We start from the raw sequence: 21,241 nt of genomic DNA, 5'->3' as shown, positions 1-21,241 counted from the left end.
AGCCATTAACTCCAGAGGATTCAGTGCCTCACCAGCCATTAACTCCAGAGGATTCAGTGCCTCACCAGCCATTAACTCCAGAGGATTCAGTGCCTCACCAGCCATTAACTCCAGAAGATTCAGTGCCTCACCAGCCATTAACTCCAGAGGTTTCAGTGCCTCACCAGCCATTAACTCCAGAGGATTCAGTGCCTCACCAGCCATTAACTCCAGAGGATTCAGTGCCTCACCAGCCATTAACCTCACCGCACGTCACTGGACTAGATGTAACACTGTGGAGCTTCTTTATGTACCAAACCATTTAAGAAACTCAAACCCCAATAAAAAGATGTCAGCATGACCTCCATCACTCGATGCCAATGTCTTGGTAGCCAAAAGGCTTGAAAAATTAGGCTTAACCACATAAACAAGAAGTCTGAATTGAAACTGTAAATTGTGGAGAGAAAGACAAGAGGAAGAGAAACGAAAAAACAAAAATTGAAATAACAAAACAGAAGCTGTTACAAATAAACTTTTTTTTCCCCTTTGATAATAGTTTAGCTTTTAAGTTTTTTAATTCAATTTCCAATAAAATTTACATTTTTTTATTTTCAACCTTTTCCTCCAAGTTTAAATTAGGTTTATTTTCAAATTTACAATTGTATTTTTCCAATTTTCAATATTTCCTTTAAGTTTACCTTTGAGTTTAAAAATAGTTTTCAAACGTATAATTTTTCTTTTTTTCCATATTTACAATCTGGTTTTTCATTCACTTAAGATGATCCTGATTTGACCCCATACATCACATGCTGAAAAAAAATTCAGTCCAGAGGTGGCTGTTGTAAATTCCTTCAGAAATAAAGTTTGATGGGCAGCGAAATCATAAAAAGTCTCATCATTCTCAACTTCCTCCTGTAAATCACAGGATTCTGGATTAATCTTTACTTTCTGGAACTCTATGCCAGGAGTTGAGACTAAGTTGAGACACATTGGGGACAAAAATAAGAATCTGTCACAAGTTCCACCCACAGTAAATGTTCACATGTTGTGATGTTTGTGTGACCGTGTTCTATTTCATAGTTATTGCTACTTCGTGGCTTTTTAGTGATGGAACGACAGTGGGAATGTTGTCATGAAACAGCAATGAGAACAAAAAGCAAATTTGAACATAACAGTAAAAAAAATAACACATTTGCTAGCCAAATCCGATCTTTGGCCTGCATAATTGCCGACCGGAACAGCTTTAAACATCAGCTTTAAGTCCTCCCCAATAACAATTTAAAAAAAAAAGTTTCCAGTGGTGTTTTAATTATGATGATGACATTTTTAACCAAAATCCTAAAACCTGAAAGCCATATTTCCTGTCTATCTGTAGCGTCTGTTTCCATAATCTCTAAATAATCTACATGGGCGTGGCCATTGGAGCTGAGCGGGGTAGCCCCACCCATCATTCCCTCTGCGAAGATGTATCTAGCATAAGAGAAGAGCTTGACACGAGATACCGACTGACAGTTTCTACCCTCAAAAGTTTCCCTTTAGCGATAAAAAAAAACAGCGAAAAGAAACATATTTTAACATTCAATACTGGGCGGGCCATAAGGCTCCTGCTCCAAGCTCTTAGCAACGGGAAGGGGAGCGGGGTTTACTCCACGGCAACAACTCTGAGGCGGTTTTCTAAAGATGCTGCCACACTGCAGAAACTACAGTATGTCCTTGAAAATGACAGAATTTTTCATCTTGGCTAAAAAAAAAAAAAGTCCTACTCATAAAAATGAAGTAAACACTTGGAATACTTATAAAATAGATCAAAGGATGATCAGAGTGTTAAGACTTACCTTTTTAGAAAGGCTTAGAAATGTTTTCTGGCTTTGGTGTGAATTGCCTGAACTGTTTTGTTCCCGTTTTCCTCTTTTTTTGGTTGTGAATCTCTTCGTTAACCTGGCGGTGTTACATTCAATAATTTCTTTAGTTGCTCTCTGCTGTGTTCTCTTGGATCTAGTCTTTATTTCATTTTCACGGTCTTAAGGTTACAAATGTGCCACAAAAGAGTCCAATCACAGACTAGAAAGGCAAAATCCTATTGTTCATGACTGTAGTTTTTTAGCATCTGATTTCAACACTTAAAGGAAAATGAAGGAGAAACCTGATTATTACGGTTGTTATAGGAGATCCTACACAAAATTATTGCTCTAAGACTGTTTCAATCTGTATTTATTTAACTGAAAATGTGGAAAATTAACATTTAGGAGCAATTAAGTAGGAATTTAATGAAGCTTACAATACTAAATATTCTTGATTTCTTGTTTTTTCCGACAAACTGTTGCTTTCCAGTGATAGTATCGTAATAAAAAATCTCCACCTGGTTGCTTTTTTATTGACTGCTGGTCCTGGATGTTGGCGCTGGTAAAACAGAAATATTTCTAGTGCATTTAAGCCTTACCTCGGGCCTAAGTGAGGCGCCGAGCTGCCGGTGACGGTGCACAGGTAAGGCTTGGTGTTGAACTGCGACACCACCAGCTGGAAGGTGATGCTGGAGGTCCGGTACTGACGAGGACTGAAGGTCACGGTGATCTTTGATTCCTCGTTGGCTGAGATGACACCTGGACAGGGAAGCATCGACGGTCAAAGGCGCCAGCATGATCAGCATGTTTTATTAGAAAATCTGCTTCAATGCTTACTTCAGTTTACGTTTCTAAAGGATGATAATAAATGTCTGCATTTGTTTCTCTAAAATAGAGATTATTTTCCTAAAAATGAAAGAAAGAAAAATCGATTATATCACTTAGAACAAAATGAAGGGTTTAATCAGCCACTCGTTAAGTTTGTGTGTTTATTTATTGAGGATTTTCCACATAAAAATTTTTTAAAACCTGACATATTTATTTATTTGAGAAGTATTTACGTAATAATTAAAAAAAAGAAGTTTCCCACTATCCCCAGAATTATGTCAGTGTTCCTTAAATGTAATAATTAGAAATGATTGTATGTAATTTTAAAAGTGATTGTATTTTGATTGTATGAAAAGAGCTGTAGAAATAAAGTTACTTGATTGATTAAAAACATTTTCCAAAACATTTATTCAAATTTTGAGCCAAAATCCCTCAAGGGTTTGTTCATCTAGTTGTACACTTTTTTTTCTAAAAAACTAAAAAAAAAGGCTGAACTTCAAAAGCAGATTAAATTTTAATGTTTTTTCCCCACAAACATAGACTGCAAAAGGGAATTTAGGCTTAATTCAGCAGTACTGCAGTTAAGCCAATAGAAGTTAGTAGAAACCTTTTTTTACAAGTTCAAAATATTGCTTTAAAATTGTTTTTTTTTATGATTTTACCCTTAAATGTAGTTCTAGTAATACATATTGTGAAAAGCCATGAAGGTAGTTGAAAAAACAGGAGAATGGTTAAAAAAAAAGGCATTTTATGAGATGTTTGCTTAAAAAAAAACCTCAAGTGTCTCAAATTCCTCAAAGTTTATTTAAATATTTAAAAGCTAATTTGAAGCTGCAACTATTTTTCATTGTTTTATTTAATTTTTAATGCGGCTGCTTTCCTGTGCTCCTGGTCTGACCCGAACATGAATTCACAGCAGCTTTTACAGCTGTAGGCTGTCGGCCTGAAGCAGCTTTGGTCAAATCTGAAAGACATTAAATAACAATAATACTGTAACCTTATATTTGTAAAGACTCTGTAGCCATCAGAGTAACCGAGAGAGAAGCACAAGATTCAATTGAACAAAATGGCTCTGGGCTGGAAGGACCATGTGGAAAAAACAACAACACAATAAGCTCAGAACATGTACTTATATTTCCTGGAATGGTTTGTTAGCTTATTTTTTTTTTTTTTTTAATTCTCTGAAATCTTATCAAACTGTTTGCCTCTGAACCTCAAACTCACATCATGCTGATGATGTACAACAGATTTTACGTTTCTATCTTCATCACCAGAAATCAGTGAGTAGCTTCATATGCAAGTCCTACAATGCGTCACCCATCTGTTTACACTCTCTCCCACTAGCTTACAGCCCCTAGCAACTTAACATGAGCGGTGCAACAGAAATGGCGAGCAACATTGGAGCTATCCAGCCGTACAGTTTGGAGCCAGATCCCAGCTCAGACGAGGAAAACGATCTATTAGTCTGCAAGTGGATGGATCGGAATAGAGCGGAGCACAGAGCTTTGCATATTTTCTGCATAACAAATACGATCATTTATAATTACTAGGTTATGCGGACGTCTTTATTGATAGTATCATTTACTATTTTGTCTGCCAAATCCTCAGAGGTTCTGAGCTTTAATTTCTTTATACAAGTCCTCCATCATTAGAAAAACACCACAAAAACATGTTAAAAACACCATTTTTATTGGACGTGGTCTTTAAAGAGAAAGTTTAAGAGATAAAAAGTCGATTTTATCTCAGAACTTGACAATATTCTCTGTTCTGTATTCAACAGTTTATAATATGCAGATGACATTACCGTTTGTGGCACTTACTCATTTCTGTCCTTTTCAAAATAAAAGAAAATACATTTTAAACTCTCTGTTCACCACCCGACTGATTTAAAAAAGCTAACTCAAAATAAATTAATTGGAGAGCACGAATTGCCAGAAATTGAATTTTGTTACCTCTACCTTTAAGACCAAGTCTGATGAAAACGGGGTTTTGGGCATTTTTCCATGTTCTTGTGTGATTCTTCTGATGATGGAGGACATAAATAGAGAAACTTGAAATTAAAATGTCATTTCTGAGTATTTCTTTCTTCAAATTGTTGTGAATCAGGAGCAGATGAAGAAATGCCGTTTGGAAAAAGATCCTATTTGTGACGTAGAAACATGCCTTTTAGCGAGCTCTTAGCAACGGGAAGGGGAGCGTGGTTTACTCCGCGCCAACAGACCCGCCCACAACTCCAAGGCGGTTTTCTAAAGCTACTGCCGCTCTGCAGAAACTACAGGATGTCCTTGAAAATGACACAGATCATAAATAATAAATAAATAAAAAACACTCAGAGTGTTAAGACTTACCTTTTTAGAAAGGCTTTCAATTTTACTCTTTTTCTATTTTTCTGGCTTTGTCTGTTTTTATCATTCATCATTTTGTATTCGTTTCAAAAGGCATCAATGTTTGAAAGTTTTCAAACGACGGAGGTTTTCGGGACTATTTGGGTACAGGCCGGTGCCTCTGGTTTAGCGGTCTGCAACCTTTAACACATCAAGAGCCGTGTTGGGCAACAACAACATCACAAAATCTTTTTTCACCCTTAGAAAAGTACGGCACTGATGCGGCTGGATGGCCCGGTTGGCTGCCGGTAGTTTGATCGAATCCAACTTTATTTGTTTAGCACTTTTCCAACTCATGTCACTCAAAGTGCTTCACGTAAAAAACACAATTAAATTTGAAAAACAAAAAAGCAAAACCTTACACAACTATTTTGTCTTAAATACAATGCCCCACACAAATACACACACCATGGAAAGGAAACAAGAATTAACCAAAATGAAGAAATCTGGCTTTGTCCTGAAGTGGGGAGATGATATTTGGGGAATCCGAATCGAATCCGTGAAAGATGATCCGCTGTGGCGACCCCTCATGGAATAATCCAAAAGGAAACAACAAGAAAAGTGCTTTGTATTTACGATATGTTTACTATTATGATCAAAATAAATGACTACTGCGCTTTTGGCATGAATAAAACATCAAGAGAACATTAGTCATTTATTTTTAAATATTAAATAGTTTATAACTTTTTTTTTTTTTTACTTTAAGGCACACTTTAATTATTTGATTATTTTTAAAACAGACAGTCCCTCTCATTATCTGGTGCACCGCATCGTTGGGCTCAAAGGGGTTTTTTTGTGGTACATGGCGCTCAAAAATCCATCCAATTGTTTTGGTACGACTTTGGTCAATTGCAAAGCTGCACACTTTGATGGAATGTCGGAGCGCTAGCGTAGTCAGGAGCCTGGTGAAATAATACTTTTTTTTGTTGTTTCGCTTATTGCGCAAAAAATACAGTGTACTTTTTTCAAATAATTTGTTGTATGTCTTTGGTTGAAGAAAATGAAAAACAGAGGCGTATAGGTGTGTCTGGGGTTTCCGACCCCTGCTCTAGTTCCTCTGAGGCGGTTGCCTCCTAAACACAAACTACTCCACAAAAAAGTTTCCAGATCATCGTTGGAGAGTGAGGCTCTGCTCTTTTAAAAGGAGGAAGGCTTTTTCTGAGGCGACAACTTCCTTTGTGTCTCTTTGTCTCGTTCCAGGAAAAACGCCAGCTGTGATCCAGATCCCGAGCCCCTTTCCGGCATCTGTTTTGATGCCTTCCAGACCGGGAATGCTGCTTTTTGTCACCGTGAGGAAATCAGACGCATTCTTCACTCCAGCCCCCATTAGGACTTATGTAACGCACAACACAGGGCAGAGGTTGTGAGGAAGCCTTACGCGAGCGCCGGGCTTTCTGCTTGTCTAATCAGGTCCTTCCAATTCACAAATAAATTCCCTCAACACTCGTGCTTTTGTTGACATCCATACTCTCATCATGCATTCTTATGGAAGGTTCAAACGGCACCTGCGAGAGGCTGGACGGAGAAAGCCTCGTGTGACTGGATGAGCAACACCTGGAACTCGAAATCGACGGGACAGCGGCATCTCAGAGGAATGACACGCTGAACGCTGAGGACAAAAGAGAGAAAAAAGATGCGTTTTTTATGCACGGAGGGAGGCTCAGGCGTGAAGAACACAAAGAGACAGATGCGACTCTGGGCGTTTGAGGATCTCCAAACCCGACACACCTCTGTCCGAGCGGTACGGCTGCCAGGTCGATGTGGGCGGGGATGTGCAGGTCGTCGATGACAGGGTATGCGTGAACTGGAATTAACAGGTTCTCTTCCCCCTTGGAGGGTTGAATGCCCATAAAAGATTTTTAGAAAAACAACACACAAGTGAAAACACATCTGATGCAAACATTTCTAATTCCTTCAGGTAAAGCGGATCATTCCCAGTGCATGAAAACTGCGGGACCGTACCTCACAGCAGACATGGATGCAGTCATAGAAGTACCGCCACTCGTCCGGACAAAACGCGACCTTCAGGGTGTAGGCGAGCCCGGGGATGAGTCGATACTTGATAGACAGAGACAGCTGAGTCATGAGAGGCAGCCCTGAGTGCGCTTAACCACCAGTGGAGTCAAAAAACAACAAAAACCAATCACCTTTTTGGTGAAAGTTGTCTGGAAGTGCTCGGTGAGTGTCGGAACGATGTGAATCCTCAGGGCCTCTGATGAGACGTTGATGAGTTTCTGGTGAGGTGGGGGGAGAAGGAGAAGCGGTTACCTTGATCACATCGGTTGGCACTTGAAGGACCCGTTTCCATGGTCGCAGGGTTTCTATCCAGCCCAGTCAAATCTGCCCCTAAACGGAAGTTGAATAGGGGCTGTACGGTGGTGTGGCGGTTAGCACCTCCCCCGTGAGAAGGCCCTGGTTTGAGTTCCGGATGTGTCCCTTCTATGTGGACTTTGGATGCATGGAGTGGCGATGGTAGTTAACCCCCTCTTGACGCACCCCTGCTCTCCCCCGTCAACCAGCATCCCCCCTGGTCAGAGCTGCACTTGACAAAAGCTTTTATCAAAATGGCGGCTTTTCTTTTGGTTCTATCTCCATAGCAACTATACTATTTTTTTTGGTCACCTGGGGGTGACGAACAGGTCTATCTCATTTTTAGAAGAATTGGCAAAAGTAATTTTTTTTTTTAATTTCTGTGGCAACTGGTGTTTTTTTTTTATTAACCGCACACAACATTCCTATCACGTTCATATACATTGTTCCGTTGAGCTTGGACTAAGGATTCATGTATCACATTTTGACAATGTTTTCGGTCAAAAATATGCAAGGATCATTGGAACGCCACTAACACTCAACGATCAAAACCTACAAAACGTTTTTTGTTTTTTTTTAACAGCTGTCCAATGAGGCTTGAGGACTTGGGGGGGGGGGGGGGGGGGGGGGGGGGTAGATGGAAATCCAGTGGAGGAGTTTAAATTTCTTGCTGGTCCTGACGGGGATTTTTTTTTATTTTTAATTCCAAATGGCGCCTTCTTCCTGAGCTCAAAGGACGATGAAACTTCAGTTGAGGTCAAATTTTGTGAAGATTGTGCAAACAGGTGTTTTTTTTTGCCATATTGTGGAAAAATGGCTGCAAGTCCTGTGGCCATCCCATAATAATTTTAAAACTTCCTTTGAATATCTCAGACATGTGTGTTTTGAATTTATTTCTGAGCCCCATAAGAGATTGTGGGCCCATTCATTTTTTGTTAAGGTTTCTCCGGCTGTGATGTCATAATTCTTTTGAGTAAGGGGGAGGGGTCATTGAGTTTGCAAAAATTAATTCCCACCGTCTGCGAATTCTGACATGACTTACTCCGATTTGTAATGTTAAATTCTATTTTTTGATTTTATCTTATTAATTGCTACATTTGTTTGCTATTTTTAGGTCATGTCGATTTGTATACTTGTAAAGTACTTTGTGTTGTTGACATAAAAAGTGCCACACAATAAAACTGAGTGTAAATAAATGAGATTAAGTCAACATAAAGGAATAAAAAACAAGGTTAGTAGTGGATCATATTTAAAACAATAAATGTGTATCCTTGTTCTGGAAATGCTGCTTTATGACTCACAATGTAGATTAGAAGTTACTGAATTATTTTTTTTATCCTTTAGTGAGAAAATTATTAATATTTGATGTAAAATGGGCAAACAAACAATATGTGCATTTCATAAGGGTTTAAATGTTAACGTGTGGCGTTTAAGCATTAACCATTTAGAGGACATTTATGCTCAAATTATTAAAACTATCCTGTCATCTCTAGGTCTTTATTTGGACTTGAAGTAAAAAATTTCTATTTTATAACATCAAAACATTGTTTTTTATATAATCTTTCTCAATCTATTCATGTTTTAATCTTTTTCAGATCTGGATTTAATGTTTTACATGTAAAAGCATGTGAAATATTTGAATGGCCCCCGTTTTTTTTTGTTTTTTTTACAAAGCTTTAAATTTAACAAAAATAAATTTTGTACCAGAGTTTTCTGATAATGTTTGTTCAGCTGAAAGCCACTGAAATGAAGTTCTGGCGGTTCTGCTTGGACCTGGCTGTTGCGTTTTGGGTTGGCAACAGTCTCTACAAAGACAAAGAACCAAGAATTAGGCAGAAAGGCGGAAAAAAAAAAAGAGGAAAAAAATGAGGCTTTTCAAGGCGTTTTTACTGGATTCCAGCAGCTGCCTGGGCGTTTTCCGGCTCTCCTCCACCAGCTGTCTCAGGGGCAGGGGCCTCGCTGTCCTGGGGGTCTCAGGGAGCATCTGGAGCCCAGAAAAAGCCACATCCATCCTGAAGGAAGGTCAACTCCAGCTCCTTGTGAGGAGGATGAAGGAGGGAAAGTTTGCAGCATCAAAACTCATGGTGTCTACATACAGAACAGGTAATTTTGAGACCTTTTAGCTGACTCACGGGGAAATTTAATAATTATTTTATTGCACTTTCAGCTAAAATTCAGCTCCAAAACCCCCTTAGAAAACCCATTTCAACAAAAAATAGCTAGCATAGAGGCTAACAAATTAGACTTTAGCTATTAGTTAACTTGACTTCACAAACACAAACTTTGTCCACATTTACCCATAAAACGTTTTAACCTTCCATTTATGACTTACTTTTATTAAAGATGAACGGTCGCTTTATTTATTTATCTGTTTGTATTCTGGCACGAGCGCTTCATTTCGTTGTGTTGTTTATTCACCGGTGAACGACACACGACGGGGCGAGGGGGGGGTCTTCTTGTTACCATGGCGACCCAAATGACAAAGAAGAGCGGGAACACGTTTCAAAGGAAGAACGCGATTGGCTACCCGCTCCCTCAATCAAACTGCCGTCAGCACTCCAGCCACAAGGCCCGACGATGTGCAGTACGCCTTCAAAATATTTGAAACACAACAACTATTACATGTTTTAAGCTACCCTCTTTATTAAGAAAATACATATATTCAATCTTTTACAAGTGTTTTTGAAGATCTTGTCAATCAAAAATATATTTACGGGTTGTGTTTATAGCTGTCGGCGGGTCACGATTTTATTTTGAAATTCTTGACAGGAACTTGTCATCTGATGAAAGACAATTTTATGGCAGAGTTGTTGAGATTGTCCTGCAGATACACGGGATGATTACTGACACACACAAGTTTGATTTTCATGGTTCATGTATCCTCCGGAGGACAGGATGGTTGATCTAGCCTGTGTTTAGTTTTTTTTAAGGATTTATTAGCCCATCTCCAGGAAACTTTTACCTTTTGGAAATGATGGAAAAAGTTGGGATCCTGGGAGTGTTGCTATTGACCCCTGTGAGAACTGTTTCTTCTTACATCTGTATGGTACTAAGTAGAGCTAAATCTAAACATGAATTGGCCTCATTTTTATTTTGAAATTCTTTTTTTTATTTGTATTTTCTGTGTTACTTTTGCAGGCAAAGTCTTTCCTTGACTGTCATCCTAATGTCAAACTTGTTAAAGAAGAGGAAGACTGCATGAGGAATCTGCTGTTTCATAAGTCACTCAAATCAACAGGTATGTTTTTACATTAACGCGATTTTTAAAAGTATTTTCAATAATAATCATATATATATATATACAAAAAAGGTATTTTCTGTCTTTTTAGCATCTAAAAAAAGCTGATATTAAGGGTTGGAAAAACTTTGAAAGCAGTGTTTTAGTGACATCTAGTGGCTACATCGAAAAGTGCACCGACAAAAGCTACAGATAAATAGTGTATATTTTTTTAACTTTTTTTGGTCATTATTGATATTATCAATTAAATATTTTCCATCCATGTATGCACTTTTTCCGTCTGTGTATTTAAGCTACTATTTTAACAGTTTAACTTGTTATTTTCACGTTCTTTCTCTTAAGAAAACATCAGCGTGCAATGCAGCGGGATGTGGGACAACTTGACCTGTTGGCCTGCTGCTCCCCTCGGCGAAACCGTCTCTAAACTGTGTCCTGAGTTCTTCCATTCTGAAGGTGAGATGCTCAAACTTTGGTTTAACCTGCATTATTTCACAGCGCATGGCTGCAGTTCGCCTGTTTCCATAGGAAAGTGAGGAATGTTCCACCTCTGTGTTTACACGGTCAACCATAAAAGGTGTGTTTACACAAGGAGGCCAGGGAAAACAAAAGCATAATGCAGGATGACAATAATAGGTGGCGTAATAAATTATAAAAAGTAGTAGAAGCTTATCTGATAGAGTGACATGGTCCTTATTTTATTGTACGTTATGTAGCATTTACGTAACATACGATATTTCACATTAGAAATAACTTAAATAAAGCAGCGTATCATCTGCATATTGGAGGTTTTTCTTTAAGGTGGCGATGCCTTTCTCAAAGATCAGAACTGTTTGGCCCTTTTCCCCTTTAAAAGACATTTGTTTCTGATACATTAACTCATAATCTTTCTGTGGAACTGAATCCTCTGGGGTTTTATTTGTCCTTTTGGGGGAAAAACTGCTCCAAAGCAGATTAATGTTTTATTGATTCACTTTCACTGCTTTCTGTCATCATCAACACTTGGAGCCAAAACAAAAATGTAATTTATACGTCAATCTTTGCCTGGAGAGTTTTTAAAAGAAAATGGAAAATAGATGGATGAAAGGCCAAAAAGCAAACAAAAAACCCAGATTATAAAGTCAGATTTACATGCCTGATAATGCAGAAAATAGAAAATAAAAACGAGTAAACTGTGTTGTGTTTTTTTACAAAAAAACACAGTAAAAGTTTAAATTAAAAGGGCAAACAACACATTTCAACACAAGAAATGGTGTCTGGTGCTTTGTTTAAATTGTGGCAACACCCCCTTATTAGCATATTTGAACTGAATTTTAATTAAATTTGAAAGGGGACAAATGGAGTTTTTGTATATTTTGCAGGTAAAGTGCAGCGAAACTGCACAGCCAACGGATGGACAGAACTTTTTATCCCATATGAGGACGCCTGCGTCTTCAATGTCACTCTCCACTTTCTCAATGAGGTCGGCTCCTTTTCACCTTTTTTTTAAAACATTAAAACTCACCTTTTATCTAAAAACAAATGCGACAAAAATGAAGCTAACTGGTAATTAAATACAAAAAAACGAAACATTTATTGACAGTTTGTAATAAAAGAAGTCATTACTCTAAAGAGCACCAAAGGCTTGTAGTTTTTAGACGTTATGTCAAATGCCATAAAATTCTGATTTTGTGAGTTTATCTCTGCACAGGAAATATAGTAACAAGCATCTTTTTTTGTGCTGGACTGAGAACAGCGTGGGAACCTGGTCATTTTTCAGCCTGGTTGATAAGAGATTTGTTGATAGGATTACTGCGGTCCAAACAACCAGGCTGACGTAAATGTCTCTGAGGGACCTGAACAGTTTTGCTGTAATCTCTATTCAACAGATGTTTTAAAGAAGCTTTCTCTGAAAATGAGATCTCATGAATTAAGCGTCAACGTTGTTCAAGCTCTGTTCTGATACGATCAAATACCAGGAAAAAGTTGGAGCCAAAAACCCCACATTAAAAAAAGAAAAGCTTTGAGTTTGACCTCTGCTGTCCTTTACTATGAACAAACTTTATTAACAGTCCATGCTGCACATTCAGCTAGCTGTTAGCTAATAACTATACACCATCAAAGGTAAGAAACGAAGAGGATGTTGGATCGTTATTGTAAATTTGTGATAAGAATATAGAAAAAAAAGAACACAAAACCAAAATTTCCCCTTTTTTGTAAGTTTTAGGCTATCATTTAAAATTTACATTTCCAAATGTAAACAAGCAGAGGATTACAAATTATACAATTTGTGATTAATATATAATTAAGAGAAATAAATTAATAAAAAGAAATAAAACCAACATGTTTGATGCCTTAATGATTTATTTTAAATAAATGCAATTTATTTATGAGCATTTTCTCTTTAACCTTTTTAAGTGAATTATTTGAAATCATAATTGAATTAGAAATTGTCTTTCATATTAAAATGTAAGATGACAGAATAGTTTAACAGTTTATCTCATTGTCCTGATTGTTTATTTTGTGATCTTTAATTTTTCAAAAAATTTTTAATGTAAAAATTCTGCATTTGCTAATACAATATAAAAGAAATACCCCAAAAGCAAAAGTTCCACATTTTTAAAGTTTTAGTTTTTCCTTTTAAATGTGAGTAAATTATTTTTAAAACCACAGATTTCTAAATGTAAACAATGCAGAGAGAATTATAAATCCCAAATTGTGTAATGTTTGAGAAAAACTATATTTTTGAATGTTAAATTAAGCCAAGTAAAGAGAAGAAATGAAACCTAAATTTTTAAAGCCTAAATAAGTCATTTTTTTAAACAAATGTGATTTATGACATCACTTTTCCTGTTTAAACTCTCATTATTTAAATGTTAAATAATTACTGAATTTTTTAACTTTAGCTATAAACATATTTTATGCAACAAAATGGTAAAAATTGTTAAGAAGCAGCATAATACATTATTTTTTGACATTATTTCAGTTTTTAAACATCAAAGAATGTCCTTTTTTGTAAATTTACTGCTGATCTTTGAACAAATTCAGTCCAAACCAAAACCTTTTTGCATCCTTCGGGCCAAACAGTTTAGTCGTGGTTAATATGGTGTTTTTCCAGACTTCCAGTTGTTTCCTCTGGTTTAGTCCCCAGATACTCATCTGTATTTCTCCTCGGTGAGGACCGTTTACACTGTCGGATATGCTCTCTCCCTCATCTCCCTCGCCATCGCCATCGCCATATTGTGCCTGTTTAGGTGAGAAAAGCATTCCTCTGGTTGTATTTGTTCTTTTCTTTTTTTGTCTACTCATCGTTCGCTTTTGAATGTTTCTTCAGGAAACTGCACTGCACTCGGAACTACATTCACATCCAGCTGTTTATCTCCTTCATCCTCAAAGCCATCTTCATCTTCGCCAGAGACACGTTGCTCTTTTCTGAAAACACCTATCACTGTAACTCCTACCCGGTACGAACGCTCTTTTCCACAATAGAAAAACCCATTTAGAGTCTCCACTCCGTTCTTCTTTTGATCTGTTCACACACACAAAAAAACAAAACGGTGTCTGCAGAGCGGCAGAGAGCACAACCTGCCCTCTTCCTATAGCTGAGAGATCTCTGTTTACTCTCTATCTGGCTGGCTTACAGCCCCTCACACCCACAACCTCACACTAACTGATGCAACAAGAACGGCGAGGAACACTGGAGCTATCCTGCCGCACAGATCCGAGTCAGCTTCCAGGAAAACAGAGACGTACGTGGATCCAGCCGTCTGCAAGCGGATGCATCAGAATGGAGCAGAGCGTGAAGCTTGTGGCCCTCCCAGCGTGTTTTCTACTTCACAAATAGGATCTTTTTCAAACAGCGTTTCTTTCCTCTGCTCCTGATTTACAACTATTTGAATGCAGAAACACTCAGAAAGGAAATATCAACCTTAATCGTCTTTGCGCGTGTCCATCATCCGAAAAAACACCATTTTCATTGGAGTGGGTCTTAAATGTAACATCACTTAAGAACATACATTATTAGAATTATGTTGTTTTGTTTTTGAAATAGCAAAACTTAAAGATTCCTTTTATTTAATGCACTTTAGTTTGAAACTTTAGAAAATACAAAGCTATTTTGTAAACTTTTAAAGGAAACTAATTCCTGGGAGTTTCAAGGACTCACCAGTGCCATCTGCTGGTCGCCTTAGAGCAATGCACCTCATGCGTGTTTGGACCAGGTTATGAACACACCAGATTTAGTGCAGGGAGAGCTGGAAACCAGAACCAGGTTTACATAATAATACAAAGAAAATATTAAATATTTTACATTAAGTTTTTCATTTCCGCTGATTTCTATTGATTTCCTTTCCTAGTTTGTTATAAAACGTTTATTGTCAGCTAATACCTCCACACAATTAGCTGATACATAAAAAAAAAAAATCTAGCTGAAGTTTTGAAGATCTGTTCAATTCAGGAAACAAAACACGTTATCTCTGGGAATAAAGTGTGGATCTCCTTGGTGGGGGATATTTACGGAGGTTTTTTCTTTAAAAGAATGAACAAAGAGAACAAATTAAAGGAAGTGAGGCAATGAAAACTCATCATAAATACACGCATTTAAACAAAAACAGCCTTCCTAACTTTCCTAACAGGGGCAGTAAAGTATCTATCTGCATATCTACTAATGGTGTCTTTCACTTTCCTCAGGTGGGCTGTAAGTTTGTGCCGATCTTTTCCAACTACTGCATCCTGGCCAACTACAGCTGGCTGCTGGTGGAGGGTCACTTCCTGTTCACGTTAGTCAGCCGTTCATTCTTCTCCCTGAAGAAACATCTGATCTGGTACATCGTCCTCAGCTGGGGTAATAATTCACACACACAGAAAAGAAAAACCCAAAACATTCAGGTTCCCCTTTCTGAATGTAACCATTTTCATTGCGCTGCTCAGGCTTACCGCTCATCGTGATCGTCGCCTGGTCGTGTGCCAGGTATTTTTATGAAGATGAAGGGTGAGGTTCTACCAACGGACATATTTCAGGCGGTGGGATCTGACAGTGACAGTGACCAGTTCTTCTCTGTCCACAGCTGCTGGGAAACAGGAAGCCACGAATGGATTTTATGGATCCTTCGAGTGCCGGTTCTGCTATCAATATGTGTAAACACTCTTGTTCTTTAAATATTATTTTAAACATCTGTTTAAAAAAACCAAAAAGATACACTTGTATGCTACTTTACTTGTGTACTAAACTAGCTAATAGGATGAAGAAAAAGTACAGAAACTCAATGTTTTGTCGTTTTTCTAGCAAAAAGTAGTCTATTTAGGTGTACTAACAGTATATGCAAAATAGTTGTTTACTTTTAATATACCATCTATTTAAAGTAAACTTCAAATGTTCCAATTTAGTCTGAAAAAGTATTCAGGTAGTATATTGCCTACACTACATGTTCATGGTCTGTAGTATGTTTCTTGTAAGTATTTTTGATAAAAGAAACATCAAGTTTACTACTTTTTGCTAAGGGATGGACAATGCAAACTAAGTGTAAACACAGCTGAATGTTGAGGTAATTATTGTCAATTTCCCAAACCTTTCACGTCCAGTTTGCTTTGAACATCACTGTGAACAGCAGCCCGTTTGCTTTAGCCTCAGTCTGAGTTGACTTAGTCTGAAATTGATCTCACAAAGATAAATGTTTAGCTGTTTTTGGCTGCAAGCATATTGAGGTTTCAGCACAGTGAGCATACTTCAAGTACTACACTTAAAGTATACTTGAGTACAGCAGGTGTTCTTCAGACCACGTAGTGTAGGACAAATACTAAGACTATGGTCACACATCCCAAAATGCTTCAGCGAGGTAATTCGGCAGGTGGTCACGCTGCGGCATTTGTAATCGGCAGTTGCATTTTTACACGCCGGGCGGAGGTTTTACAAAAAAGGAAAAATTTTACGGTGACGAGATGATTCTTTGACATCGGTTGGTGACCGCCGGGGAGCATTTGGAGGTCGTCCGATGGCAGTTCAGTGTCAGGAAGGCAGCATCATGATAATTGACTGATAGGAGGGTCTGCAAGGACCCCAAAAACGTCCGATTTCCAACTGTTACCCTCAAGCCCGCAAGCTGCTCTTCCACGCCTGATTGTTAGAAACACCACGGTTGCAGCTCAGGCACTGGACGATGGTTGTTGATATGGGCCCGGAGATGACCAGACGACAATCTGGTGATCCTGGCCACTGTGAGTCCTGCACATGAATCCTGCTGTGGTTGGACCCCCTGGAACTTCGTTTTGGGCGCTGAAGCTCTGGGCTGCTGCATTTTGTCTATAAGTTGAGTTGCGAATGACCAATGATGCAAAATAGCCAGCTTCTTCTATACCCCTGGGACACCTGCGATCCAGCCAAGAGGACCTGGTTGCAGGGAACCACATGGCGCCCTGACACTGTTAGCCAGAACCGGAATTCCGGCTAATGATGTCTAGGCGTCACCAGGTCCCCCTCCATTGGGCTGCCACCGCCCTATGGCCGCCTGATTTCACAAAAGGTGTCATCTCCGCCTGACACCCGACAGCCGGTGTCTACATTCATGACCACGCCAACCATGTTCAAAAAATGGGGGTGGCAGCACGAAATCTTGAAGATTCTGTAGACGCCTCCAAGTCGTGCGGTGGCGTTTATATTTGTGACCATAGCCTAACTGAAAACTTCAGACTAAAAGTGCTAAAGGTAGCATAATCCTTATACGAATTGAATTTGCTGAATTTCAGCCTATTTCCCTCTTCCTGCTGTAGCAGATGTGTAAAAAGTACTTTTGTATTTTCAGTACTTTCTGAGACACGTCTGGTACTTTGTACAAATGTAGCACAGATACGACCGACAGCCTTTTTTTCGCCAAGCTGTTTTTTCTAAACAAATGTCACGATTTCAGACGAACCTCATCTTTTTTCTGGGCATATTGAGGGTTCTGGTGAGCAAACTCCGAATGCCCGACGCGCGGAGGAACGAGTTCAGTCAGTACAAGTGAGTAGAGCTCCGTCCCGTTTCTATTATGAGTGAGACACGGCTGTGAGGATAAACATGGAAGTGCCAGGAAGCATATGCGTAGTTGTCAGTTGGGGTGTCTTCGTTTCCTTTTGTCAGGAAGCTGATCAAGTCCACGTTCTTCCTGGTGGCCGTGTTCGGCCTGCATTACATGGTGTTTGTGTTCCTGCGCGTGGAAGCCAGCAGCTCCATGTCGAAGATCAAGATGTTCGCCGAGCTGGTTCTGTCGTCGACGCAGGTAAATGATGGGGCGGCGTCTGGTGACGTGGGAGTAGTGAGGCGCACGCCTGAACTCTGGGTTTTCTCTCCTAAAGGGTTTGATGGTCGCGACCCTCTACTGCTTCATGAACGGCGAGGTAAGGGCTGCCGGCGTGCAGGTGTGTTCATTCACCTGCATGACCTTTTGTGTTTGAAATCCCGTGGGATTAGGGCTTTTCGCTTTCTCTGGCAAAGTTTCAAGCAGATTTGCTCAAATTTGAGAAAAGCTGGACAACAGTTAAACTCATATTTACTCAAAAAAACTCTAATGCTTCCCCCAATGCGACAAAATCGAATTTTCTGTTAGTTTCGATGTAAAGTTTCTCAATTGTTTTGAATGAAAGTTCTACCAATGTGAGTTTGGGTCACTAACGATGCCAAAACAGTTATTAACAGCAATTAACAGCAATTGTGAATAAAACCAATTTAGCCTTAAAATAAGTGAATTTTTAAGAGTCAAAGAATCATCTTTCTGTGGTTCGTCATCCTACTGACGCTACGTTAACGGCAACGCACGTTCAATAAAAACTCCATGTGAAGGAGCGTTTCGGTCTTCCATGCTACGCACATTTTCACGACTCTTTTCAGGCTCTACGTACGAAACGTGCCGCCATTGAACGCACGTACCAAGGTAGACCAGATTAACTTTGACCAGTCGGGTTGTTAGTTTTATTCCCAGTTTTAACCTTGAATGCTACAAAAGGACAGGCTCCCTATTATATATCTAATCTGTTGACACCTCGTCGGATAGAAACCTTCTAAATCCTTGTGCTATCTTGTGGGGTCCAGTTGACCCCACTCCCAATGTTAATGTGCCTTGGAGGCACGTTAGCATTGGTAGTGGGCCACAAGAACCTTTTTTCTTCAATGATTTGTGATCTTCACTGGATTACATTTATCCACCTCTGTCATGGTAGGGATAACACGGCAATGTAAGGGTGGGGTCATCTGGACCCCACAAGATGGCACAAGGGTTAAAGAACCCAAGAACCAAATTTAGACCTTGTGGAGACCTGTCCATTTCGCACTAATTCGCTTCCAACTTTGCGGACATGCGCTAGTAAACCATAGAGAAAAAAAGAAGAAGCCCCTCCCTGCTTCTTCAGTGTGAACCCCATGAGCTACTGTATATGCGTGTTCTTGACCGCGCGTCACACGCGGTTCACCAGTGTGAACGTAGCATGGGAATCTCTTGGTTGGCTCCGTAGGTGCAGCAGGAGTTCAAGAGGCGGTGGAGGAGGTGGAAGCTGGTCCGCCACCTTCCGAACCGGCCGCGGCACCACCACGGCTCCATCAGCCACAGCGGCTCTGCCAACACCCAGGTGTCCCTGCTGCCCTCCTCCCCAGGGAGCCAGGCGAGCAGCGTCCTCCCTGTGGACACTCTGGAGATGTGATCTACAAACTAGAAGATGGAGTTAGGTTGGAGAGGATGCAGAGATGTTTTTTTTCAAATCTACAGAACTCTTATTTATTTTTGTGTCTCTTTGGCCTCCTCGTTTTACCAAAGTCTCCGGATTTTAAATGGTGGACTAAATATATTTCCGACTTAATTTACCAAACATTTCATTTTCTTTTTGGTTCCACTTCTCCTAACCCTTAGCTTTAGCTCCCTTTAGCTTCTTGACCATCAAACACGTACTAAAATAAACTACAAGACATGATAATGTACTGAAGCTGTTATAAAGTTGATATATTTTATGTTGTTAGTGGTAAATCTACAGACTGAGATTGCAACTATTGATTCAAAGAAACTAAAACTGGGTGTAAAGTTTAGAAACTACGAAACAAAACCTATAAATCTCTTTGGAATGTTAAACGGCCTATTTATTAATGTTGTTTAGAATGTAATTATTAAAAGGAGACTGGATTTAAATAAATATATATCAGTTTGACATATTTTTAATGACTGTTTATCCTCACAGGCTGTTTTGTGTGTGTTTGTGTAAGCTAGGTGGTCTTTAAAATGTTTGACAGAATTTATTTTTCTTTTTTTGGACTTCATTTTTGAACAAAAACTACAAATGAATCCAAGAAAGATCAGGGTCTCCAAGCAGAGACACATCTGAGTCAACAACCTGGAGCATTTGTATCTCCTCAGCTCAGAAACAGAAAAACGGGTGAACGCTGGATCTCAACTATGTGTAAAGTCTAAAAGATAAGGGGCCCCAGCACAGAACCCTGTTGGACACCTGAGGAGAGACCATTGGAGCTAAATTCCTCTCTGTTATGATCATTTCAAAGTTTGTTGTGGTCAGGACATCAACCAGTAGAGGATTGTGTCAGAAATACACTTAGAGCAGAGAAAGACAGATTTGATGAGTCACGGTGTGGAAACAAAGGAGTGATCTGCAGCTTTTATCCATCCATCTTCTTCCGCTCATCCCGGACCGGGTCGTGGGGGCAGCAGTCTAAGCAAAGATGCCCAGACTTCCCTCTCCCCGGGCACTTTCTCCAGCTTCTCTGGGGGGACCCCGAGACGTTCCCAGGCCAGCCGAGAGATGTAGTATCTCCAGCGTGTCCTGGGTCTTCCCCGGTGCCTCCGCTCAGTGGGACATGCCCGGAACACCTCCCCAGGGAGGCGTCCAGGGGGCATCAAGATGCCCAAGCCGCCTCAACTCGTTCCTCTGGATGTGGAAGCTGATCTACTCCGAGCTCTCTCAGGATGACCGAGCTCCTCCCCCTGTTTCTAAGGGAGCGCCCAGCCACCCTGCAGAGGAAGCTCATTTCAGCCGCTTGTAATTGGGACCTCGTACTTTGGGTCATGACCCAGAGATCATGACCATAGGTGAGTATTGGAACAAAGATCGACCGGTAAATTGAGAGCTTTGCTTTTTGGCTCAGCTCTCTCTTCACCACAATGGACCGGACCAGCGACTGCACAACAGTGGACGCTCCAATTTTTCCCCTCACTCGTGAACAAGACCCCAGGATATTTAAACTCCTCCACCTATTTAAACTACCATTCTCCTGTCGAGAACCTCAGAGTTAACTGTGCTGATCCCAGCCGCAAACCGCCCCAATGCACGCTGGGGGCCCTGGCTCCATGAAGCCAACAGGACAATATCATCTGCAAAGAGGAGAGAGGAAATCCTGTGGTCCCAAAACCGGACCCCCTCTGGACTGACCTTTTAGCGAGATGAAAAGTTTCCACAACAATGGAGGGCTGTTCCTGAGACTTGAGAAACCACACTGGGGGACACCAAGGAAATGGTATGGCCTCAAGAATTGACAAATTCGGTTCTAATATTCTGTTATAGAGGCTCCAAACCCTGAAAGTGACGTAGTTTCTGATCATCTAACAATTAAGCTAAACTGCAGCTCTTATACTGATAAATTTCTTCCAGCTTCTGAAGGTTGGATAAATCCCTAAATAATATTTTGTGCAGTTTTGAACAAATGTAGTTTAACATCA

At 39.7% G+C, this 21,241-nt stretch overlaps 2 protein-coding genes across 4 annotated transcripts in view; one reads left to right on the top strand and one right to left on the bottom strand.

The window, feature by feature from the left end:
* The window catches only part of cfap221 (cilia and flagella associated protein 221), a 46,113-nt gene extending 36,295 nt beyond the window's left edge, over positions 1-9,818 (bottom strand). Inside the window, exons 1-8 of one of the 2 annotated variants that reach the window (XM_023965578.1) lie at positions 9,675-9,818; positions 9,233-9,378; positions 9,047-9,147; positions 7,180-7,266; positions 6,995-7,090; positions 6,761-6,861; positions 6,538-6,641; positions 2,420-2,579 (exon numbers count right to left, since the gene is read on the bottom strand). In XM_023965578.1, coding sequence (XP_023821346.1) covers positions 2,420-2,579; positions 6,538-6,641; positions 6,761-6,861; positions 6,995-7,090; positions 7,180-7,266; positions 9,047-9,147; positions 9,233-9,353 — 770 coding nt within the window. In that variant the 5' untranslated portion in view covers positions 9,354-9,378; positions 9,675-9,818. Of the gene's footprint in view, positions 1-2,419; positions 2,580-6,537; positions 6,642-6,760; positions 6,862-6,994; positions 7,091-7,179; positions 7,267-9,046; positions 9,148-9,232; positions 9,440-9,674 lie in introns of those variants that run through there. The other variant, XM_023965589.1, reaches the window with a different exon arrangement.
* Positions 9,360-19,495, top strand: LOC101169670 (vasoactive intestinal polypeptide receptor). Of its 2 annotated transcripts, none has more exons than XM_020708790.2 (13): positions 9,360-9,445; positions 10,481-10,580; positions 10,923-11,033; positions 11,939-12,039; positions 13,701-13,810; positions 13,891-14,020; positions 15,246-15,399; positions 15,486-15,546; positions 15,623-15,692; positions 17,459-17,550; positions 17,671-17,809; positions 17,886-17,927; positions 19,038-19,495. In XM_020708790.2, exons 2-13 carry the CDS (start codon positions 10,541-10,543, stop codon positions 19,221-19,223), a joined length of 1,236 nt encoding a protein of 411 aa, XP_020564449.1. In that variant the 5' UTR covers positions 9,360-9,445; positions 10,481-10,540; the 3' UTR covers positions 19,224-19,495. The 2 variants fall into 2 exon arrangements, with proteins under 2 accessions (XP_020564449.1, XP_004066628.1); XM_004066580.4 differs by lacking the exon at positions 9,360-9,445 and adding an exon at positions 9,996-10,358.
* The last annotated feature ends 1,746 nt before the right edge of the window (positions 19,496-21,241 follow it).

This window comes from Oryzias latipes, chromosome 2 (assembly GCF_002234675.1).
Source record: "Oryzias latipes chromosome 2, ASM223467v1".
NCBI lineage: Eukaryota > Metazoa > Chordata > Actinopteri > Beloniformes > Adrianichthyidae > Oryzias > Oryzias latipes.
Note: the sequence above shows the minus strand (reverse complement) of the source record. Positions and strands in the feature narration are given on the sequence as shown.